The sequence below is a fragment of the Mustela lutreola genome, chromosome 15 (genome assembly GCF_030435805.1).
Source record: "Mustela lutreola isolate mMusLut2 chromosome 15, mMusLut2.pri, whole genome shotgun sequence".
Lineage (NCBI taxonomy): Eukaryota > Metazoa > Chordata > Mammalia > Carnivora > Mustelidae > Mustela > Mustela lutreola.
This window is the reverse complement of record NC_081304.1, coordinates 36,908,192-36,933,845: the sequence shown is the minus strand read 5'-3', so window position 1 is coordinate 36,933,845 and position 25,654 is coordinate 36,908,192. Positions and strand designations below refer to the sequence as shown.

The following is a 25,654-nucleotide window of genomic DNA, read 5'->3' as shown; positions in this document are numbered from 1 at the left end:
TAAGTGATTGCCTTTTCATGACTATGCTTTTTTATGTTTTATTTTATTTTTTCATCATAACAAGTTTACTCTTTAATCCCCATCCCCTATTTGTGCCATCCCCCTTCCCTACCAACTCCCCTGTGTTAACATCAGTTTGTTCTCTATAGTTAAGAGGCTGTTGGGGTGCCTGGCTGGCTCAGTTGGTAGAGCATGCAACTCTTTTTAACTAAAAAAATATACCCCCAAATTTAAAATATATATTTAAAAAAGAGTCTGTTTCCTGCCTTATCTCTCTGATTTTTTTCCCTTTGCTCATTTGTTTTTTAAAATCTAGCATAAAAGTGAGATCATGTAGTATTTGTCTTTCTCTGACTGACTTATTTTGCTCAGCATTATACTCCCTAGCTCCATCCAATGCTGCTATAAACAGGTGCATGTATCCCTTTGAGTTAGTGTTTTTGTATTTTGGGGGTCAATACCCAGTAGTGAATTCCTGGATCATTGGGTAGTTCTATTTTTAATTTTTTGAGGAACCTCCATACAGTTTTCCACAAGGACTGCACCAATTTGCATTTCTACCAAAAGTGCAAGAGAGTTCCTTTTTCTCCACATCCTCACCAACACTTCATTTCTTGTGTTTTCTATTTTAGGAATTCTGAAAGGTATAAGGTAGGATCTCACTGCAGTTTTGATTTGCATTTCCCTGATGATGAGTGATGTTGAGCATCTTTTCATGTGTCTGTTGGCCACATGATCATGCTTTTAGATATGTCACCACTGACATAGGGATTGGGTTCTGAAGTCAGCGCATAAAGAGAAGAAAACTCATGAAGTAGAATTATTCTTGGAAATTCCTTAAATCACTTACAAAGTCTGGTAGTTGTGGTTTCAAACATGTTGATTTTATACATGATTGTGGCCATATTTATGTGCTGAACTGCCAACACTTCATTTCCTAATAAGCTTTAAGTCAATTCTTTTCCTCCCATGTTGAGATAAGCTGTTTTTATGAAGCAACGGGTGAAGCACTTGGGGCTTTCACTTAGGGACTGTGTTTCATGAAAAATACTTATTCTTCAGAGTAGACACAAATGGAACAGCAAGATTCTCCCACTAGGAGAGGGAATCAGGAGTTGAATCCACCTGAGAATACAAGAGATTTACATTTCCCATCCTGCACTTACTCCACACTTTTCTTGAATGTAAAGGAATTACGCACACTATTTAAAGTATTTCTAAATTAAATGCTTTTTAGATCGTATTCCATTGTACCATTTATATTTTGACAGCTCCTCAATTTATTTCTCCAGACTTGACGTTTTCCCTTGGGATTCAGACTTATAGAACCAACTGCCTGCTTGGACTTCTCCATATCACATCAGCTAGGCATCTTCCCATGTCCAAAACATAGCAGTTGATTCCTCACCACCACCACCACCACTCCCATGCCTCATCCTCCCCAAAAAGCTGTTCTTCCATGATGGTTCCTAGCTCAGTAAATGGCATACCATCTACCCGGAGTTTTAAGCAAAACACCTAGGAGTGGTCTGTGTGATTCCTGCCTTTCCCTCACCTCCACTTAAAATCGATCTGGTGCATTTAGCTCCACCTCCAAATATTATCCCAAATCTATCCATTCATTTCCATCAGCACAGAGACCCACCCTAAACCAAGCCAACATCATAATTTTCTACTTCGACTAGCTTCCCTCTTTCCACTCTTAGCCTTTCTACAATTAATTCCCCAAATAGCCAGAGTAAACTTTTATAAAACATTCACTCATTCAGTCACCAAATACTTATGGAAGAGTGCGCAGAAACTGGGAATACAGCAGTGAAGAAAATTAGATCCCTGTGCTCATAAACTTTCATTCTAGAATGGGGAGAGGCAATGCCTGAGTGAATAATTTTTTACAGTACAAATACAGTGAAGAAAATAAATATTTAGTGATATGCTAAATTATGTTGTTCTCTCAGTACAAAAATAAATTAATACCTTCATAGTGAGCTTAGATTAAAACCCAAATTCCTTACCACGACCTTGTTATTAGATTCTATGGGATCTGATTTCTATTTGCCCCTTCAACCTTATCTGTACCACACTTCCTCATTAGAACTTGGCTCTGGTCACCTTGGCCTTCTTTCTACTTCCTCACTGTTCCAAACTTTTCCCCCTCTTATGGGTTTCCTCTTTGTGGAATGCCATTTCCCAGATGTGGGAAAGGCTTGCTGCCTTCTCTTAGCTCAAATATCACTTCTCCAGAATGGACCTGACTAATCAACCTCAAAGTGGATGCCCATCCTTTCTCTATCAATAACACCGTTATTTGTTTCAAAGCACTTTCCTCTTTCAGAAATGATCTTGCTTAACAGTATCTTTGTCTCCACTAAAATGTTAAGTTTCCTCAGGCGAGGAATCTTAAGGTGTTGTTCACCGCAGTACAGAATAGTGCCGAGCATAAGAGGATCTTCATAAATATTTCGTGAAAGAACAAATGACAACAGGGTAAAACCGTCCGGTTTCTCACAGCCGCCAGACTCCGCCCCCCAGAACCACTTCCGCCCACGGTCCGGCCCCAGACCTTCTGCGGGAGGAAGTCCTCTGCGCAGGCGCCGTGGGACCGCGGTGCTTTCTGGGTAAAAATGGACGCTCACGATCTCTTCCGCCGGCTCGGCGTGGGGGCCAAGTTCGACGTGAAACGTTTCTCTGCGGACGCCGCGCGATTCCAGGTACTGTACGTAGAAGTCAGAAGCCCGAGTAACTGCGAGGCGCAGGAGCCAGAGAATGACCTGGCTTCTGGGAGAGCCGGCAGTAGGAGACCGTGGCCTAGTGGTGGGACATGTTCCTCTGCGGTTGGGCTCGTGCGCAGACCTACCTGGTCCTGTCCTACCTTTGGAGTGAACTCTTACCCTTGTTTTGTAGACTTCGGTGGGCCTAGCACAGAATTCTTCTCCCTGCCCGCTTTTTAGTTTATTCAAAGCACAGTTAGAATCCTTTCGAAAAGGACCTTTTTCTCTGAAACAGGTAGGAAGGAATCTCGAAAACAGAATGAACCCAAAATGAAGAGAACAGATTCTTTCACTGTAGTGTACCCAGTTGGCTTGGCATATACATATACCTTTAGTGGGCATGGGTCTTTTTATTCCTGTAACCTCATGACATGTGAAGTAACCAATGAGAAGAGTGACTTAGAAATGGAGACTCTTATATAGGAAAATAGTGGGTGAATGATAAACCGGGAGAAGTTAGTTGGGGCCCAGTTACGGAAAAATCTTCAATATCAACCCTGATACTGAGCAACACGTCTGTTTCTCCTTTCTCTGGCGGTAGGTGTAGTTGTTAAGAGTCTGAACTCTGGAGCCGGATTATTTGGGTCCAAGTACTGGGTCTGTCAGTTACAACTTTGGAGACCTTAAATAAGTTATTTGACCTTCTAATGCCTTGATTTTTTTCATCTGTAATATCCATTTTTTTTTTACTTTTTTTTTTTTGTAATTTTTTTTTCAGTGTTCCAAGTTTCATTGTTTATGCACCACACCCAGTGCCCCATGCAATGCTAACCCACCACCATGCTCACCCAACCCCCCCCCCCCACCGCCGCCGCCCCAAATCCTCAGTTTGTTTCTCAGAGTACACCTTCTCTCATGGTTCCTCTCCCCCTCTGATTTCCCCCAACTCACTTCTCTCCTTCTCCCAATGTCCTCCGTGTAATATCGCTATTTACCCCCTAGCACTGTCGGAGGACGAAGTAATTTAATATATATAAGCAAGCTTAGAAGTCTGCCTGACAGCATGTAGGTGTTAACGCTAATAAGCATATAGATGGTAATTGCTTTCATGATTATTACTGCTTTGAAAAGGTCAGAAAAGTTGTCGTCTTATATTTCATTTACTCAGACACACTTGGCAGCTCAACAAATACTTGGTGAAAGGGTTAAAAAAAAGGAGGGGAGTTATTAGATTCATGCCCCTACTGCCAGTACTGCTTGGGTGAAAGCAATGTCAGTCTGTCAGTAGATTGCATTTTAAATTTTTTGGGTTTTAGGTAGGAAAAAGGAAACATGATTTTGATTCTTCAGAGATTCTGCAGGGACTGGACTTCTTTGGAAACAAGAAGTCTGTCCCAGGTGAGTGTGGATTATCAAGAACTCATCAGGAGCTTCAAGATGAAGAGAAAAAAGAAGAGAGTCTAACTGAAAAGAAGAGGGAACAGAACAAGAAAAAGAGGAAAATGATGTTATCAGGTTTGTTCTTGGGGTTTATTTTCCTTTTTATTTCCTTTTTAATTACAAAAATAATACAGGCTTAAGGTTACAAATCAGACAGTATTCTGTCATTCATTAGTTAATGGCATTCAGATTGTTTCTAGATATTTGCCGTTACAAATATAGTTACAATACAGATAGATATTTGTGTATATATCCTTTTGTACAGGTCCTCTTATTTCTGTAATTAGCATCCCCAAAGTGGAATTACTGGCCGAAAGGGTATGCACGCTTCTGTCTTTGAACAGATAATGAAAAATGACATCCCACGCCTGTCAATGCTGGATAGTACTGGTCTTAAATTCTTTGTCAACCTAATGAATGAAACTAATTTTTGTTTATATTTTCTTGATAACTGGTGAGGTTGAGCATGGTTTCATATGCTTTAGTCGATATTTACATCTCAGCATTTGTGAATTGTCTATTCTTACTCTTTACCTATTTTTCACAGGGTTTTTTTCTGTACTTTAGGGATATTGATCTTTTACTTTGTTTTATCTATTAAGTTTCCATTTGCCATTTTCAGTAAAGTAAATACTTACACCCTGTTTTTAAATTATAAAGTGGTAAAAAGCAAGTTTTCTTCCTACTATTTCTAGTCCCTTTTTTCTCCAGAGGCTACTGCTGTTAATCATTTTCTTAAATATTTTTATTAGCACCATGCTCTAACCAACTGAGCTAACCAGCCAGCTTTCTTAAATATTTTTAGAAAGATACCTATTCACTGTATTTATACCTCCCTTAAAAAACCTGAACCATAGCATACAAATATGTGTTGTTCTATTCTGAACCTTCCCTCCTCCTCCACTACACACACACACACACATATCTTGGAGATTGTTTGGAATCAGTAGGCAGTGCCCTGCCTTTTTCATCTTAACACTAAATATATCCCATTATACATTCCATAATGGATTTAACAAGTTCTAGAAATGGAATTTCAGAGTTAACCAATAAGTTTATTTTAGGTTTAGGTATTTTAGAACTGTCCATCAGGAACATTGTATCAGTAGGAAGTCCAGTGCTTTTTTCATTGAATCATAGTGTAGCATACCATTATACATTATAAGAATGTTCTGTAATTGACTTGACAAGTCCATGTGTTATGGACATTGACTTCAGTTCCACACTTTTGCTGTTACAGTGTTTCACATTTTACTTCCCTGACTTTAATAAAGCCTTCCACCAAGATTAGGGGAAAAACAAAACAAAACAAAAACCTGCCACAAACTCTGGAAAAGGATTCAACTGTTGGGCAACCAGAAACACACAGATATGTACTATAATGTAGCACATATGTGGCATAGAACAGTAATGTGGCATACCATGTTTTGATTGGTCAACTTTTCTCCCTTACGTGATCTATAGAATCAATGCATATCAAACTCAATTAAAATTCCAGAGGCTTTCAGAGTAGAAATTGACAGAGGATTTTTTTTAAAGTTAAGACATACACCTACCATATAACCCACGTATTCCATAAGAATGTACCTAAGAGAAAGGAAAACCTGTGTCCTCACAAAGACTTCTACACAGGTGTTGATAGCAGCTTTGTTCTCAGTAGCAAAAACTGGAAATGACCCAAATGTCCTTCAGTAGGTGAAGGGTAAACAATGCATATAGCCATACAGTAGAATACTACCTTTAAATTAAAAGGTAACTATTGATACATGGTCCAACATGGATGAATCTCAAAATAGTTATTCTGAGTGAAAGAAGCCAAACTTAATTTAGTATATACTACATGATTCCATTTATATAAAATTCCAGAAAAAGCAAATTGATCTACAGTGACAAAAAGCAGATAGGTGGTTGCTTAGGGACGAAGAAGTGCATTACAAGGGGCCACAAGGAGATTTTGGGTGGTGATGAAAATAAACTTGAATGTAGTGATGATATAATAGATGTATACATATGTCAAAATTCCTCAAGCTGTATGCTTTAAATAAATGCAATATATTGTATATCAGGGGTACCTCAGTGAAGTGAAAGAAATTTTAAAGAAATATCAGAAATGGTCTTGCTTATTCTTAGAATTTTTAAGGTTATTCTTACATATTTACTTTGCCGCTTGAACTTTATTATTTTTTTTAAGATTTTATTTTACCCATTTTAGAGAGAGAGGAAAAAAGAAAAGTGTGAGTGGGGAGGGGCAAAGGGAGAGGGAGAAAGAACCTGAAGCAGACTCCATACTGAGTGCAGAGCCTAACTTGGGTTTCAGTCCCACAACCGTGATATCATGATCTGAGCTAAGACCAAGAGTTGGATGCTAAACTGACTGAGCCACCCAGGCGCCCCCTACACGTGTACTTTTCAGGTCAGCTAGTCTGGTTTCCAAAACAGTCCTGCCATGACTTTTCATTGAACTAATTTATAGCTTAGTGAGAATTGCTATCTTTATATTAGTGACTAGTCCTGAAGTTCTGTGCTATGTTTATCACTATATAAGTGAAATCTATTCTTTCATCATACTTATTTTATAACTGGTTCAGTATGGAAAAGCCAACTGCCTTATTGAAATCTATTAAGTATTTTCAGTTTAATCTGTTACTGTTTTCAAGTACACAGTCCTCTACATATCACACAGCTGAAATAATGGACAAAAAGAAGAGAATGAGCTTCAGAGCTTTGATTTTACCAACAGGGAACTTGCCTCTCCTTTTCCAATTGTTATTCCTCCTTTTATTTTCTTTTCTGTATTGTATTAGTTAGTACTTTACTTTTGTTTAGTGTGATGTTATGGCCTGTTTGCTACTCTCAAGAATGTTGCACTTAAAAATCTTTTAATTTTTTAACATATATTTTAGAAACTACTTCTCAAGAAGAAGGTTCTACTATACAGTGGATATCATCTGTGGAAGCAAAGATTGAAGATAAAAAAATCAAAAGAGAAAAGAAGCTAACTTCAGGAAAGTTGGAGAATCTTAGAAAAGAAAAGGTTAGAAAAATGTCTTAGCCCCAGTTGCTTTTCTGACCTACTGAATTTTTCCTTGTCCTTGGGTAATTCTCTTGGTAAAAGTGAATATAGTTTTGTGAAGATAGAAGATTAATTATATTCATTTAGATATCACTTTAATGAAAAATCAGGTATTTGCGCTGTGGCTAAAAATTTTAAAGTTTAAAAATTTTTTTCTTAAAGATTATTTATTTATTTATTTGAGAGAGTGAGTGAGAGAGAGAGCACAGGAGTAGGGGCAGAGAGAGAGGGAGAAGCAGACTCCCCTGCTTAGCAGGGAGCCCAAAGTGGGGCTCGATCCTAGGACCAGGATCATGACCTGAGCCCAAGGCAGATGCTTAAGCAACTGAGGCACCCCTTAAGTTTAAAGTTCTTGAAAGTATCTTAAAACTTGAACAGGTCAAAAGAGGGGGGTGTGTGTGTGTGTGTGTGTGTGTATACACACAGTTCTCATATAATATATAGTGTGAATTTTTGACCTGTCCAAATTCCAAGATTGATGATTTACTTGGAATGAAATTTTTTAAATAATCCTATCCCCCTTGATAAACATAAAATTTGCCCCCTTTTCTCCTCTTTGTTAAGCTCACTGGTTCATTTATTCATTTTTTTAAACAATTTTATTTATTTGACAGAGAGAGAGCACAGGCAGCGGGAGCAGCAGCACAGAGAGAGGGAGAAGCAGGCTCCCTGCTGAGCAGGTTGCTTATTGGTTTAGAAAGATTTCCTCTGACAGGGATTTGAGAGTTAGAATGCTTTTTTTTTTTTCCTTTTAAGATTTTATTTATTTATTTGAGAGATCGAGAGCAGAAGCCAGGTCAAGAGGGAAAGGGAGAAACAGACTCCCTATTGATCAAGGAGCCTAACTCTGGGCTCCATCCCAGGACCCGGAGATCATGACCTAAGCCAAAGGCAGATGCTTAACAGACTGAGCCACCCAGGTGCCCCAAGACTTACAATTCTTAAGAAATCTATGTTATACCTTGGGGGAGTAGAATACAGAAGAAATAACAAACACATCATTGTCATGTCTGCTGCACACCTGCTGTGTTGCAGTTGGAAAAGTATTGTTCAGCTCCCTTCAATAACCCTCTATCCAGAATTTGGCTGTCACTCACACAGAATAGGAAAATAAACCAAATCAGCCCTGGACTCTGCTTTTGGCCCTCAATTTTAATAAACAGAGTGTAGAGTAAATCATCAAGAAGTTTTGACACTTGTGTGCTAAGTGTAATATAAAGAAAAAAACCAAATGGATTCAATGTCTGCCTTGTAGAAACTTATATAAAATTCTAAGTTATGATTATCATCGTGGCACATTAATATAAATAACCATTACTCGTGTCATTGACAACATTAATGCAAGGAAGTGCATAGATAGGTTTTATTGTTATGAAGGTCTTCTGTCTATGAAAGGGCATGAAGTGTATCTAATATCTGTACCTTTTAGGGCCTGGGATTTAACCAGAAAGTTTCATGTTATTAAAGCTTATCCTAGAAACTGTTACTTTTACCTTATAACATCTGACAATGTATGTGACCATATCTATGGGGACCTCTTTATCTCACTTTTCAGATAAACTTCTTCCGGAATAAACATAAAATTCACGTCCAGGGAACTGATCTTCCTGACCCAATTGCTACCTTTCAGCAACTTGACCAAGAATATAAAATTAGTTCTCGACTGCTTCAGAACATTCTGGATGCAGGCTTCCAGATGCCTACACCAATCCAAATGCAAGCCATTCCAGTTATGTTGCATGTGAGTATGAAGGTCTAGAATGCCTCTAACGTTCCTCCTCTATGTGTTAGCTCATTCTCTTCCCTGTGTATGAAGTCTTCTTTTTTACCTTATCTCTCCCTATTGAAACCTACCTTTGCTTATAAGGTCCATCTCACATGCCTAGGGCCTCATATCACTACAATTAGATGTGATCTTTTTCTTTTACTAACACTCTTTTCTCTATTACCAGTTCTCCAAGGTATTTAGTGTGTTCTTTTTTTGTTTGCAACATTTATCTTGCCCTTTATACTACTGTGTAGTTAGACTAGTTGTGTTTACCTTTTACATTATACTAGCGTGTAAACCCTCTGAGGATAGGGACTATGTTCTGTTTATTCATCTGTGATTTAGCTTATTATTCCTAGGAACTATTTCAGAAATACAGAATTTTTGCACGTAGCCTGACTTCCCCCTCCCAGTACTGTTTGTAATTGATGTATGCCTTATATACAGTGAAATGCATAGATTGTAAGTTCACAGTTCAGTGGATTTCAACAGTGCATACCCTATATAACCATAACCCCAAAGGAGACGTGTTACATTTCTATCACCCCAGAAAATTCTGTTGTACCTTTTCCATTCAGTCCTCACCTCACCCCTGTCCAGAGGGAACTGCTGGTCTGAATTCTATTGTCATGCATTAGTTTTGCCTTTTCTATAGAATGTCATGTAAGTGGTATCATCCATTATTTATTTTTTAATTTGTGGTTTCTCTCACACTGTGTATTGTTTTTGAGATTCACACATTTATAGTAGTTTGTCTGTGAGTAATATTCTCTTGTTTGAAAATACCAGAGTTTATCTACTGTTGGTAGAGGCATGGGTTAACTTAGAGTTTTGAAAATTAAATTTTTCTGAGGTTTTTCTTGTCCTAATGAGAGCGGAGTTTTTGTCCCATGTAGCCAAAGGATAGGAGTTACATCTTCATCCATACTAGTTCTTTTTGTTTTCTTTGGGAACTGAAGTAAGAATATCTTTTTTTTTTTTTTTTTTTTTTTTAGATTTTATTTATTTATTTTACAGAGAGAGATCACATAAGCAGAGAGGTACGCAGGGGTGGCGGGGAGCAGGTTCCCCAGTGGGCAGAGAGCCCAGTGCGGGGCTTGATCCCAGGACCCTGAGATCACGACCTGAGCTGAAGGCAGAAGCTTAAGCCACACAGGTGTCCTGTAAGAATACCTTTGAATGATATTGTTGCCTCACGTAATAGTAAATTTGCTTTTAATTTCCATCTAAGATTGTTTCTGTTACAACTTCAGCTTAAAACTCTCAAAATCATAGTGATGTTTTGAAAGACTGTCACCTATAAATTATTGTCACTCAAGTTATTGCCACTTTTTATTATCTGTAGCCATTCTGTTACTTATTAAAACCATCCCTAGGGATTGAGCAGTACAGATATCAGGGGGAAAAGGTTTAATTTTGCTTTGATAAGGGAGTTTGGTGGGAGAGAATAATGGAAATAGTTGAGGTTTTGAATTATCTTTGCATTTTAGTTACCCATATTCTTTACCCAGGTCAAGTGATGTTTGGTGGCAGCAGTCAGAAACTCCTTTGAGGGGCGCCTGGGTGGCTCAGTGGGTCGGGCCTCTGCTTTCGTCTCAGGTCATGATCTCAAGGTCTTGGGATCGAGCCCAGCATCAGGCTGTCTGCTCAGCAGGGAGCCTACTTCCCCCTCTCTCTGCCTGCCTCTCTGCCTACTTGTGATCTCTATCAAATAAATAAAATCTTTAAGAAAAGAAAAAGAAAAGAAACTCCTTTGAGGCACTGGTGGCAGGGGTAGATGATATTAGAAAAGCAAATATGGGAAAAGTTAGACAAGCAATGAGAATATGAAAGATTATATTCATTATGTTTTTTCTGTGGCTGGTTGCATTACTTAACCAGGCTCTGAAAAGTTTATGTACTTACCTTATACTTAACATACCTTGTTTTTAGGGTCGAGAACTTCTGGCTTCTGCTCCTACCGGATCTGGAAAGACTTTGGCTTTTAGCATTCCCATTTTGATGCAACTAAAACAGCCCACAAATAAAGGCTTTAGAGCTCTGATTATATCACCAACACGAGAACTTGCCAACCAGGTATGACATGTAGCTTCGAAAGAGGATGTATTTGATGTTTCCTTTAGTCATTTCTTATTTGAGGGTAGCAAAAGGGTCTCAAAAAGAGTAAGGCCCATGTATTTTGGCCTAGGCAAATATTCTGTACTATATCTTACTCTATTCTATAACTTACTACACGTGGGCAAGTTTTTTGAATCATTTTATAGTTTTCTAAAACAATGATTTAAACATTAACGATGTGTCTTTGGCAAATGCTCTAAGATCTTTTAAGTTGAGGCTAACTGAGGCTCCCGGAATATATAGTCCGTCTTTAAAACATAACCTTATCTCAGTTTTTGAGAAAGAAGAACTAACACAGTGACCTGCTTCACACTTCCAACGTGCTTAATAAGAATACGTGCCAAGCCTGAGACAGTTTTCTAATAGCACTGTATTCCAAAAACAGTATGTAACAGATTGCAAAATGCTGAGATTCCAGGTTAGTGCACATGGTATTATAGGTTTAATTTCAGTTCTTTATGGGTTGGTAATAGGTTTATTTTAATAATGTAAACAAGATCTTTTCTAAGTATCTTAGCAGCTAATATTTTTGTCATTTGCCATTTTAGATTCACAGAGAGTTAGTAAAAATCTCCGAGGGAACAGGATTCAGGATACACATGATCCACAAAGCAGCAGTGGCAGCCAAGAAATTTGGACCTAAATCATCTAAGAAGTTTGGTAAGGGATTCATGTTTGACATACAGAGCATGTAAGGGATTTGCAAATTATAGATATCCTTAACTGCCACCTAGGAGTTGTTAAAAGTGTAGTCATATATACAACTATTTTGGTTTTTAGAGAAACTGAAAGAGATCTCTTCACTCCCACTTGGTACTTATTTAAATATATACCAGTGATTCTCATCCAGAAGCAGTTTTGCCCCCACCTCACCTACCACCCCAGGGACATTTAGCAGTATCTGGAGATACTTGAAGTTAGCAAAACTGGGGTGCTACTAGCCTGTGGTAGGAAGAGGTAACAGCATCCCACAATGCGCAAGACAGTTGCCTACAGCAAAATGTTATCTAGACCAAAATGGCGGTACTGCTAAGGCTGAGAAACCCTACTTTATACTGTTGATTTTTAATCTGCCATGGAAATACTCTGCAGATAAGAATGGCTTACATCCCTACCCTTGTATCAGTTAGGAAATCAGCTTTTACCTGTCTTTCATTTTGAGTTTCTGAGTAAAATTTCATTTAAAGAAAGGACTTCCCCCTCCCCCAAAAAACTAAACACTTGAAAATAACACTGCTGTATTATAGTCTTCTTGCCTCTTAGAAGTTGAGAAGGCAGATCAAACATAATAAAAAGAGAGTAAGCATATAGTAGTTTGTGCTATGATGGATTAAAAAATATGTACATATATTAGCTTACAAATAAGAAAGAACTTTTGTGGGGTTGGTCTAGTAAAATAGCAAGTATATGACCTGCCCCTCCTCTCCCCTCTTCAGGTTCTTCACTGACATTCAGGAACCTTAATTCCCTTGTTTAAGAGAGATGAACCTTGCTTTTGCAACGTGTACCATTTGTTTTTCCTATAGATATTCTTGTGACTACTCCAAATCGACTAATCTATTTATTAAAGCAAGATCCTCCAGGAATAGATTTAACAAGGTACAGATAATATTTTAATCTCTTGTGTATTTTCATTTAGTTGATTGTATTTTGTCCTCGACTGCTTATATTATGGCCCATTGGAGCTTGCTATCTGCCAGCTTTCAGTCAGTGTTGGTGCTAAGAATAATGGTTTTCATCAAATTCATAGGAATGTTACCATCTGGTCTGGAAGAAAGTTACACATTCTGATAAGCAGTTAGTACAGAATTCCCCTAGATGTTTTCACTTCTTTCAACAATGGTGATGGAGTTTATAAGGTTTATGTGAAGCTCTGTTGTTGCTAATGGAATCTCATCTCTTTGAGGCTAAAGGAATAGAACATTGCTTTATGTTTATCTTGTTTTTACCTTTTCCTGCTGATTTTTCTTTTACCTTTTTCTGGTATAATGTGTAGATCTCAGAAGTAGCATAATGGCTTGACCACTACTTCATGTGTCCCTACAGTTCAGTGAAGTGTCTTGGGTCTTCCAGTTCAGTACCCACAAGTTGTTATGTTATTTCTCAGTGTAGAATGGCTGGTAGTAGATGAATCAGACAAACTGTTTGAAGATGGCAAAACTGGGTTCAGAGACCAGCTGGCTTCCATTTTCCTGGCCTGCACATCCCATAAGGTCAGAAGAGCTATGTTCAGTGCAACTTTCGCATATGATGTTGAGCAGTGGTGCAAACTCAACCTGGACAATGTCATTACGGTATCCATTGGAGCAAGGTAATAATAATTGTTATTCTCTGTTATCCCCGATGTTTTTTAATACAAGTCTTTTTTATTTTTTTTTTAAACACTCAAGGAGATAGGTTGTTTTGGCCTTAGATTAATAACAGGGAAAGTTTTACTGAAAGACATGTATTCTTTAAAGTCAAGATTGAGTAAGGATTTTCCATTTTAATTTCTTTTTTTTAGAGAGGGAGAGAGAGAGAAAGATGAGGGGGAAGGACAGAGGCAGAGGGTGAATCTTAAGTAGGCTCCATGCCCACAGCAGAGCCTGACCTGGGGCTCGATCTTAAAACCTTGAGATCATGACTTGAGTTGAAATTAAGCTTTGGACACTTAACTGAGCCACCGAGGCACCCTAAGGATTTTCTATTTTAGAATAATCCAAATTGAGATTTTTCAAATTGTCATGTTAATATTTCTGTCATTGTTTTCATCTGATTTTTCCCATCTATCCACAAAGTGACGTGAACTGTATAGCCACCCAGAAGATTTAGTTTCTTTGATGGCTTAATTAAGGACCATAGTGGAAAAAGCTTATGTTACTGAGCCGGTTGATTTATAATCCTTTTTAAAAATTTGGGGGGGGGGGAGGATTTTATACTAAATGAGTGTACACTAGTAGAATAGTGTGTTAGGAAAGTATAATATAGCCACGTGATAGAATAGTATGAGACCCATGAAATGATAAGTATGAAGACTATAGCTACATGAAAAAGTGCTTGTGGGCACCTTAGTGGCTCAGTTAGTTACGTGTCTTCCTTTGTCTCAGGTCATGATCCCAGGGTCCTGGAATTGAGCCCCGCATCGAGTTCCCTACTTAGCGGAGCCTGCTTCTCCCTCTCCTTCTGTGCTCCCTCTCTCTTTTTTCCTGTCTCTCTCAAATAAATAATTTCTTTTTAAAAAGTGCTAGAAATACCATATTAAATAAAAAAAGAAGCCAAATGGAACAATAAAAAATACTTTAAACTCTTTAAACTTAAAACTTCTGTTTATAAAAGGAAAGAACAAATACACCGTAAATATGAAGACAGAAGGGAAAAAAATATTTATGGTGCAGTGTAATGTACTATAACAACTTTTTTTTTTTTTTAAGGATTTTGTTTATTTGAGACAGCACAAACAGGGTTTGTTTATTTGAGACAGAAAGCACAAACGGGGAGGAGGATCGAGGGAGAGGGAGAAGCAGACGCCCTGCTGAGCAGGGAGCCTGACATGGGACTCATGCTCAGGACCCTGATATCGTGACCTGAGCTGAAGACAGATGCTTAACCGACTGAGCCACCCAGGCACCCCTGTACTACAGCATCTTATTAGTGTTTATAAAACGTCTTAAGGCTCACCCCCAACTGTCTATTAAAAAAACTCTTATTAATCATTAAGAAAAACTCAGACCTGTAATATCCTTAAAAATATTCTCATTTTTTTATCCAGTAATTTTATATTTAGAAACTTCTTTTAAGTAAATAATTAGATACAGGAAAATATATGACTTAGACTACAACAAAACATCACAATTTATTCTAAAATGGTAGAATTATGGACAACTTGTTTTACTATTTACATTTTTCCATATTTTTCAAATTTTATTTAGATAGCATTTTTATAATTAGAATAAAACATTTTAAAATAACTTTGGGGGGCACTTGGGTGGCTTAGTCAGTTGGGCATCTGATTCTTGGTTTCAGGTTGGGTCTCAGGGTTGTGGGGTCAAGCCCTGAGTCAGGCTCCACGTGGAGTCTGCTTGTCCCTTTCCCTTTGTTCCTCCCCTTGTGTATGCATGCACATTCTCTCTCAAACAAATCTTTTTAAAAACAAATAAAAAATAAAAATAACTTTGGGGTGTCTGCCTGTCTCAGCCAGAATACGCGACTCTTGATCTCAGGATGATGTGTTCAAGCCCCATGTTGGGTGTAGAAATTATTTAAATAAATTTAGGTTTAAAATAAATAAGTAACTTTGTCTTCATATTGAAGTATAAATGATTAAATGCTTATGACAATGGAAAACTTGATTCTTTTTTTTTTTTTTTTTTAAGATTTTATTTATTTGTCAGAGAGAGAGAGGGAGTGAGAGCGAACACAGGCAGACAGAGTGGCAGGCAGAGACAGAGGGAGAAGCAGGCTCCCTGCCGAGCAAGGAGCCCGATGTGGGACTCGATCCCAGGACGCTGGGATCATGACCTGAGCCAAAGGCAGCCGCTCAACCAACTAAGCCACCCAGGCGTCCCGGAAAACTTGATTCTGTTGGGGTTATGTGTAAATTTTTTCATTTATTTACAATTTGGGAGGAAAAGCAAAAATTGGCCCTTGCAATGTGCAAAGTATGTTTTCTTTTTCAGGAATTCTGCAGTAGAAACTGTAGAACAAGAGCTTCTCTTTGTTGGGTCTGAGACTGGGAAACTTCTGGCCATGAGAGAACTTGTTAAAAAGGTATATTTGGGCTATCTTCTTGAATTTTGATGAAGTTCATTAAATCTTATATGACTATTCCTATAGCATATGTAGTAATCTAGAGGTAAATTCTTGAAAACATTGAGTCATCTTTTGTTCCAAGTGGAGAGACTCACCACTTAGATTATGGTAAGTTTTCTGTTCTAGCTCAGGGTAGGCTAGGAAAAAACCTACCTGATGCCCTAAAAGCCTCCTTTTTCCACATCTCCATTTGTATTGGTTCCCTTAATCTCCCCCAGTCCCTCTGCTGGTTTCTTCTGGAACTCTAGGAGCATTGTAGAATAATTTAAGACACCGAGTGTGGTTTTCTGTTTTTTATACCTTAAGTAAATATTGAGTAGAAGCCATAATCAGAAGTTAACTGTGAGGGGTTAGGGCAGGGGAAAATAAAACAAATAGAAATCTTGAGCCCTGCCCCTAGAATTTAGTCTTTTTTAGGGGATAAAAGAAATAGACTTGTGTTAACATAGTTTGCAGTAAAGTGTCATAAGAGGCTATAGAGTATTTCTCTTAAGCACCCTCGTAGCATAAGTTAATCAGTTGGGGAAAGCCTTCCGGAGGAGATGCTGCTAATCTGGGCCTTGGAAGGATCTGTGAAAAGTTGATGGTTGGAGGAGCAGCTGGAATATTCCAAGCAGTAGAGGGAAACACAGTGGGTGTAGAGACTCATGAAGAGGTTACCTATTTAAGGCAAAGAGTTTATGGTGAGAATTAAAGAAGATCAGGTTAGACAGGAAAGTTGGGGGTCACGTTAAGAGAAACCACTGGACATTCGAAGAATTTTAAGGAAAATTACTTAAATAGTGATACATAAAATGTAATGGCAAGAGACTGAAACCAGTCAGCAGGTTGTTAAATTAGGCTGGTTAGAGGTGAAGAGGAAATAAATGAGAAAATGAGGGTGACAGCCTCAATGGTGGAATGTTAAGAATAGTTGGGAGGATGAAAGGAAAAGGTGTTTGCAAGTACCTGGTGACTACAGAAGTGGTTAAGAGCTTGAACTTTGGAGCCAGACAACCTGTGTTGGAATTCTAGCTTCAGGCAAATTAACCCCACAGCTTCCTCATCTGTAAAATGGAAATAATATCTCTCTCATAAAATTATTTTAGTATTAATGATTAATACAGACATAGTACTTAGAATAGTGCTTGGCACACAATGTCATATACATTTGTTTCATTAATATTCTTTTTTTTTAAGATTTTATTTATTTGACAGAGATCACAAGTAGGCAGAGAAGCAGGTAGAGAGAGAGAGGAGGAAGCAGGCTCCCTGCTGAGCAGAGAGCCCGATGCAGGGCTCGATCCCAGGACCTGGGATCATAACCTGAGCCGAGGGCAGAGGCTTTAACCCACTGAGCCACCCAGGCGCCCCTGTTTCATTAATATTCTTAAAGGTGTCATTTGGCACTAGGAAATTTTAAGGCTTTTTACATGGATACTCACATGGAGATTATACATGAGGGATTTCTATCTAGCCTTAGGAGGTCTGTGAACCCTCTGAAGTTGTGTGTTAGATTTTGTGTGAATGAATGGTTGCCTATTAGGAAGCTTCTCAGCTTTATTAGATTTCAGAAGGGGAGCTTGTAAACCAAGATTAAAAAGGTTAAACCCTAATAGAGCAGTTGAAAATAGAGAAAGCCAGTTTGAGGAAGAGGTAGGGTTTGATGATAGAAATGTAAAAATCATCTGCTTGGAGAGGGCAGCTGAGATTATATTTAAAATATTAAGATAATGACTATATTGAGAGAACGGAGAACCAAAGACTAAGCTTTGGTGGAATATCCACAGTTAGGATAAACAGTGAATTAATAAAATTTACTGCATTTTAGCGGAATATAAAAATCTTGAGGCACAGAAGCCAAGAGATGATTGTTCTAGGGACTGAGCATCTGTCATTACAGAAAGGTAAAGGGGATTAATTAGACATGGTTGTTGGAATTAGCAAGGTGGAAATTAGAGTCAAGTTGTGTAGAGAATGGATGGTGAAGAAGATGGAGGCAGATATAGACCACTGAGAAATTTGGCAATAAAAGGTACACTAAATTGAATTGAGTTTTTTTATGAACTAAAATCATATGAAATACTGTGATTGTATTCTTTTTTTTTTAATTATTCTTTTTATTTATTTATTTGATAGAGAGAGATCACAGTAGACATAGAGGCAGACAGAGAGAGAGAGAGAGAGGGAAGCAGGCTCCCTGCTGAGCAGAGAGCCCGATGCGGGACTCGATCCCAGGACCCTGAGATCATGACCTGAGCCGAAGGCAGCAGCTTAACCCACTGAGCCACCCAGGCGCCCCCTGTGATTGTATTCTTGATTATGGGTAATATGTGCTGATTTATGCCTTCTTTCTTGCAGGGTTTCAATCCACCTGTTCTTGTTTTTGTTCAGTCCATCGAAAGGGCTAAAGAACTTTTTCATGAGCTCATATATGAAGGTATTAATGTAGATGTTATTCATGCAGACAGAACACAGCAACAGGTAAAACCAAGTGTATATTTTCAAAGTGGTAAAGAACTATTAAACTTTAAAATATTGGCATGGGATTTATGAAGTACTTGTTTTCTGTTCCCAGAGTAGTACTAAAATATTTAATATGTGTTTTATTCACCAGAGAGATAACACAGTCCACAGCTTCCGAGCTGGAAAAATCTGGGTTCTTATTTGTACAGCCTTGCTGGCCCGCGGGATTGATTTTAAAGGTGTGAACTTGGTGATCAACTATGATTTTCCAACCAGCTCAGTGGAATACATCCACAGGATAGGTGAGTTTTCTCTCCTGCTGCTTACCCCTCTGCCCACTGACGCCTCGGCACTACTCGTCTGTCTTGCACTTATTCCTTCCGTTCATACGTGCTCATTTTGTAGTGCTCATTTTAGTGAAAAGCCAGTGACTTACATGTGAATCTTGATGTTTCCTTTCCCCCAGAAAAGTGTTTTTTTATGGTCTGGGGTTTTTTTTAGGTCGAACTGGAAGAGCGGGGCATAAAGGAAAAGCTGTTACATTTTTCACTGAAGATGATAAACCATTATTAAGAAGGTAAATTAGGGGGCACCTGGGTGGCTCAGTCATTAAGCGGCTGCCTTCGGCTCAGGTCATGATCCCAGGTTCCTGGGATTGAGCCCAACACAGGCTTCCTGCTGAGCCCTCACACCCCTGGTTTGTGTTCCTCTCTTGCTGTCTCTCTTTCTCTCTCTCTCTAATAAATAAAATCTTTTTTTTTTTTTTAAAGGTAAATTAGGAAAAATAACTTATTAAGATGGCAAGACCACTTTATGTTCTTGTATGCACACACAGTTAAAATGGACAAGTCCCAAATACTGTTATAGCATTAGTCAACCAGATTTTAGCTGTGACTAAAGGAAAAATCAGAGGGCTTTGTTTTTGCCCTTTCATTACTAGAATTTAGAAGTATTCATAATGGAATGTTCATTATTAAATTTCAGATTCACAGGATTCTCCCAATAGCCATTTGTTAATATTACTGGCAATGTAATAGTGAAGTTTTTGGATTGGTTAATAAAGTTAACCCGAGTCTCTTTAGCCCAGTCAAAATTATCCCTTACCCTGGTGCATCCTTCTCTTTACTCTTCTGGGCAGATGGAGTTTTATATTTAGTCCTAGGAAATCTGTTTCAGTAACACACTCCCCATATTATTCAGTTGTAGCTCTTTGAAGCCTGGGTAACACATGCACTTTTAGAATCTTGGGTCTTAATTTAGCCCAGCATCATAGATCTTAAAATAAAAGCTGAGTTTCCTACATTTTGGCTGCCTCCAGTAATTTTAGACTGGTGATAATTGATAGTACTTTGCATTTCTAACAAATGAAATTGAGTTATGGTCAAAGGCTGTTTGTACTTTGATCTGTTTATCAGTTTTGGCAAAGACTTTGATTTGTGCCTTCTGAACCTTGGCTTTGTCATCAGCCTTGGGTATCCTTTCAGCAGACTTTTACACATTCATGTGTAGGGGAGTCTATTCCAAAAGTCTAGATTGACTTCCATCTCCTCAGTAACTCCAAGCATGTGAATCTAATGACCTCCATGTCAACATAACCATGCCTCTCATGGTTTTTCCATCCAGGCAAGGAGGATAAGGATAGTATTTAATTAGTGAAGGGTTTTTGAGTGGATCAAGTAAGTCACTACACGTAAAAAGCCTAAGACAGTGCCAGGTGCATAGTAAGCTCTATCATCTAATAATTTCTGATTAGTGTCTTCATCCAGGATTGGGTTAGCTTTTCAGGGCTTGGTAAATGTTGAGCAGAAATAGCTACTAGGTAAAATTACTCATCAGCAAGCACATCAATTTCAGTCTAGCAGACAGTCCTCTCTCAGCAATCCAGTGTTCTTACATCTGGTGATCATTTATAGCAGAACACTGTACTGGATTACTTTCTCATATGTGTAGTTTTCATTCCTCTTGAATTTTACAGAGGGTTTAAGTGTGTAAACATCAATTTGATCAGATATAAATTTATGTTTATGGGTTCCTTTTCCAGTGTTGCCAATGTTATACAGCAGGCTGGATGTCCTGTGCCAGAATACATAAAAGGTTTCCAGAAACTACTAAGGTATAATCTTTAATTTACTTAGATCTCCCCCTCTCTTTCTCTCCCTTTCCCCCCACATATGCTTTCTTGCTTTCACACTCTTGAAATTACAGTTCTAGCAATACCACTACTTTTAGAAATTCTAAGATAAAATTTTTCCTTTTTAAATACCTGTGAATATGTCTTCCTTGTCAGTTTTTTCATTCTTGAAATGTTAAGTATTCCGATTTTTTTAAAAATTACTCAATATAAGTGAAATAAGCTTAGAATTTATTTTAGTTCATAAAACTGATAAAAAGCCATTAATTGCCCCAAATCAAACCTTAATGCTTGTTGGCACAGGAGCTAAGTGTGATACAGGACATATTTTAATTATAGTTAATACCTTTTTAAAAAATTGATCAAATTTATAATCCCCTGGGGTTATCTCTAAATGCTGTTGGGTAATCAGCATTTTAAAGTGGTTGTAGTGCCACCTAATTTTGTGATCAACAATCAAAACTAGTTTTAGCTTACACTCTTTTCAGGTAAGTTCTACTGAATTTCATTCTTTCCTCTTTTTATAATTTTCAGCAAACAAAAGAAAAAGATGATTAAGAAGCCATTGGAAAGGGAGAGCATTAGTACAACTCCAAAGTATTTCTTAGAAAAGGCTAAGAATAAACGGTAAGTATATACGAGAAAAGTGACTGTTGACTCTGTCATATGATTATATTAGGCTTTATTTCTCCCTAGGATGAATTTTTTGAGGTAGAATTGATAGGTTCAGTCAGTTATAGAATATAATAAAAGTAATATATTTTAGGTTGCTTGTGATTTGGGATCTTGTAATGATCTGTTTTTTTTCCATCTTTGAAAGAATGATTTCAGTTCACTTTGAATTAATATTGCACTCCCCACCAGCTCTACACAGCCTACATCAGTACATACTGCTGAGATGGTGAGAGCTCTTAACTCACATTGATGGAATCTTCCCTGAAGCTCCCCATTCTAAGCAGGATTTCAGTGTAGTCTTAGGCTTATCCTGAAGCACATTGTAACACCTCTAGAAAGTATGACTTGAGCAAATTTGTAGTTGTTCAGCTGAGTTTTAGGAGGATGTTAAAGCATTGATTTTTCTTTTTCTTTTTAGCATACACACAGGACTATCTTTTAATAGAGGGAATCAAGACAATGCTAACCTGTACTGCTCTTTACACTATTTAAGGAAAATAACACTCTTCAAATTCTACCAGTACCAGTTTGTATATAATATATATAAAATGTAGGCATTTACCAAGTACCTTTTCTCCTGCCAGGTGCTTTGGTATGTGAATGAATCTAAAATGAGACCCATTTAAAGTCAGGGAAAGGAGATTAGTATGCATTAAAAAACATTAGAGAATAATTTTTAAATAAAATATAAGTTTGGAGATGACAAATATTCTTAATTGGTATAGTTACAAAAAGCTTCAAGGAATTAGAACGATCTTTAAGTATAGGTAAAATTTAGGGATATGGAGGGGACACAGTGAAAAAAGTCATGAAAACTGGCATGCACTTTCCTTCTAAGTGGAACAAGAGTCTTATTTGACATTTTGTATTGACTATGAGAAGTTCAAGGATATAGAGTGTACACAGTGTCCCAAAGTTTAGTGCAGTTTTAAGCTTTAATAACTTGGGAAGAATAAATGCAACAGGCTTAAAAATATATCATTTGAAAGCTTAAAAATTTTAATTGTGTCTATACATACTCATTTTTGTTAGTTCTTAGTATTAAGAACATTCTTTATTTGAATTTTTTTTTTTGTGGCAACGGTTTCTGGCTGACACGTAAATCAGTGGGTTGGTAAGAGATGGTCACCCTGCTTGGACACCTGATCTTTCTCATTAGACTTTTTCTTTCTTTCTTTCTTTTTTTTTTTTTAAGATTTTATTTATTTATTTGACAGAGATTACAAGTAGGCAGAGAGAGAGGAAGGGAAGCAGGCCCCCTGCTGAGCAGAGAGCCCGATGTGGGACTCAATCCCAGGACCCTGAGATCATGACCTGAGCCGAAGGCAGCATCTTAACCCACTGAGCCACCCAGGTGCCCATCATTAGACATTTTCTTGCGGCTGTATCAGAACTGTTGTGTATTCATCAGAACCTTACTATGTCTGTGATCTTAAAGCTAGAATTGGAAGTCTAATCTCCTCAGGCACTGACCAGCAGCTGATGAAAGTTTTAACAAAAAATCAGAAATCTTCTATAGTATTAAGATGGGGCTATGTTGAATTTTAATAAGAAACAACAATATTTTAAAGAATTATAGTTTGGATGTTGATTTTTATAAGTTTGTAGTATTTACACTTGAGGTGTTTAAACTTAGCTGCACTTAAACTTTGAGGACACTTGATAAAAATCTTGTCACTTCAGCCCCCCACTTGAAATGCTGTGGTCATCTCCATTGTTTCACACTTCAAAGCCAGCCTTCTCAGGGCATGTGGGTGGCTCAGTGGGTTAAGGCCCTGCCCTCAGCTCAGGTCGTGATCCCAGGGTCCCGGAATTGAACCCCACATTGGCCTCTCTGCTCATCAGGGGGCCTGCTTCCTCCTCCCTCTCTGCCTGCCTGTGATCTCTGTCTGTCAAAAAAAAAAGCCAGCCTTCTCTATAGAGCACATAAACAACACTTGATCCAACTCCAGCTTACCCTTTTACTCTAGATGGTCCTTTAATGATCCTACCCATACCTTGCTGAGAACTCTGATGTCCATATGTCCAGGCCTAGCTTTCCATATAAACCTGAATCCTGTTGCCTGTGGACCTCACATCAGTCACTTCAAACTCAGCTTGATAGAATGGAGGGAAATATTGGATTTGAAGTCAGAGGATTGGCTCTCATACCACCTTTTCCTGTGTGACTTTGGACAGGTCATTTCCCCTTGTGTATAATAGAAATAAGTACGTAAATCATGCCAACTCTGCTACTTCAAGGTTGGTTAAGGATTAAATAAGTTAGTATACATCCAGGAACTTTGCCTTACTAAATTGTAGAATGCAAACATTAGTTATTTTCTCCCAACATTCTTCCTTTTCCTCCGTTAACTTAATTAATGGCATTCACTAAACTCTAAAATCATACCGTTAGGGTTCATATCTCACATTTATTATCAGTGTGTGATGATCAGCAAGTTATTCAACCGCTCTGCCTCATTTTCCTCATCTGTCAAATAAGAGTAATGTTAGAGTCTTCTTCCTAAATTGGGAAGATTATCTGAGCTGATACATAAGAAGCACTTATAACGGTATCTAGCGCTTAATCAATGTGAGCTCTTACTATTAGTAATGTCAGAGTCAGACTCCATCTTTTATACCAGGTTGTAGTGAGTTTACGGTGATAAGTTTCTGTCTCACTTAGGTGATTGTGGTTTCCTAAAGGGCAGAAACCATGTCTAATGCATCCTCATGTTCCTAGTGCTTCATATACTTGATTAGACAGGTTTTAGGAAATGTTTTTTAAACGGCAGAGCTTTAGAAAGTACATATATCTAGAATTTTGGATTCAACTTTCTTTAATTTTCTTGTCACAGGAAAAAGGTCCCTGGTCAGAACAGCAAGAAGAAAGTAGCTCTGGAAGACAAAAGTTAAAAGCAGACTTTTTAAAAGACTGTATCAGAAATGGAACTTAATGACCCCAGCATGAATGTTGTTTTCATGAAATACTTGAAATCCTGTAATCACCTGTAACATTTGAAATCAACTACAAAAAAGTGGGACTGATGAAAAATGATCCTAAACTATCAATGCATCATGTCAAATTTCAATTTATAGGTGACTTTTAAATGATGACACAATGGAAATAACATTCATTCACATTTCTGTGGTGTGAATGCAGAGAGATACTTCTTATAGAAGAACAAAAGCTTTTGCTAAAATTAACAACAGCCAAATGTGGTGAGCTCTGAAGGATTTTTCCCTTCAGTGTGAAGGAAGGTGTGATATATGCTGTGAGGAGGCATCTGGAACCAAATTTTAAAATAAAGCCTTGAGATTAAGTGCTCCTTTTCAACACCACCCTCACTTTTTTTTTTTTTTTTTGAATGGACAAGCAGCAGCACAGGCTGTCTACCAAGAAGATACCTATTGTTTGCTTTATTTTACTATTAATTTGTTGATGGCCTTTTGTGGTATGAGTCACAACAAAGAGCCTCTTTTGTGGCTGGTTACTCAAGTTCCCTAGAATTTTAAATTCTTTGGTCTATTAAATATCCTTATACCTCATCGGTAAAAGAGCTCATCTCATACCCTACGTCCTAATGTTGCAGCTACAAGATTATGGTCAGCCTTTCCCTTTCTTACTTCAATTTTCCATCATTTAATCATGCTCTTTCCTGTCTCTTTCCATTCAAGATGACTTTGCTCAAAAACCGATAAACACTTTATCCTGATAAGAAAGAATGTTCCTGTTACTTGATACAACTGAGGCTGCATTCTCTTACAGGTTGTCTTTCCTGAGGCTTTATGACCCTGCATCCATTTAGGAAACCGGTCTCTGCCAAAGGTAAAGAGTTCCGCTTACACAGTGATGGAGACTATTCACTGTTAGCAGATTGTTCTTAGTTGCTAGTTTTTATACATTTGGAATAAAAAATTGACTTCAGGGACACCGGGGTGGCTCAGTCAGTTAAGTGGCTGCCTTCAGCTCAGGTCATGATCCCAGCATCCTGGGACTGAGTCCCATATCTCCTTGCTGGTGGAGAACCTGCTTCTCCCTCTGCCTCTGCCTGCCTGTACTCACTCACTCGCTCTTTCTCTGACGAATTAAGTAAAATCTTAAAAAAAAAAAAAAGCCTGCCTTAAAAAAAAATGTTTACTTCATACATGTAAGGTACTTAGAATGGCACCTGACATGAATGGTAGTTATTATCAATGCTATTACAATACTGGGATATAAATAATCTTAGTAGCATTTGAATTAAAACATTAATTTCCTTTATACTCATCCTTTTGTTCTAATGTCAGGGAAGATAGGCTCCAACTTGAATATTTTAAGTGAAACACATTGTTCAGCTTCAGAATTTATGTAAAAGGAGAACTTTTACTACATGTGCAAAAAAAACAAATACAAGCATGTGATTTTTCTTTGTTCTTGCAAACAGATCCTTGACTCTGTTTATCCTGGAGGTAGTTGTGATGGTGCCACCTCTTGCAAGCTTTACGACTTTGAATAGGTTCTTTAATTTCTCAGAGCTTCTGTT

At 37.9% G+C, this 25,654-nt stretch overlaps 1 protein-coding gene across 2 annotated transcripts; it reads left to right on the top strand.

The window, feature by feature from the left end:
* Positions 1-2,557: 2,557 nt before the first annotated feature.
* On the top strand, positions 2,558-24,465 carry DDX52 (DExD-box helicase 52). 2 transcript variants are annotated; one of them, XM_059149732.1, is made up of 15 exons: positions 2,558-2,711; positions 4,028-4,226; positions 7,055-7,185; positions 8,780-8,965; positions 10,925-11,068; positions 11,659-11,770; positions 12,637-12,709; positions 13,218-13,421; positions 15,766-15,856; positions 18,239-18,361; positions 18,495-18,645; positions 18,845-18,920; positions 20,385-20,456; positions 21,009-21,101; positions 23,987-24,465. In XM_059149732.1, exons 1-15 carry the CDS (start codon positions 2,625-2,627, stop codon positions 24,042-24,044), a joined length of 1,800 nt encoding a protein of 599 aa, XP_059005715.1. In that variant the 5' UTR covers positions 2,558-2,624; the 3' UTR covers positions 24,045-24,465. The 2 variants fall into 2 exon arrangements, with proteins under 2 accessions (XP_059005715.1, XP_059005716.1); XM_059149733.1 differs by having other exon boundaries at positions 2,566-2,711; positions 4,062-4,226.
* The last annotated feature ends 1,189 nt before the right edge of the window (positions 24,466-25,654 follow it).

Bases quoted from the DNA above. Each gene is read 5' to 3' on its own strand.
- DDX52 (XM_059149732.1), top strand. From the start codon at position 2,625: ATGGACGCTCACGATCTCTTCCGCCGGCTCGGCGTGGGGGCCAAGTTC. The intron at 8,966-10,924 runs GTGAGTATGAAG...CCTTGTTTTTAG, and splicing joins CCATTCCAGTTATGTTGCAT to GGTCGAGAACTTCTGGCTTC. The intron at 21,102-23,986 runs GTAAGTATATAC...TTCTTGTCACAG, and splicing joins GAAAAGGCTAAGAATAAACG to GAAAAAGGTCCCTGGTCAGA.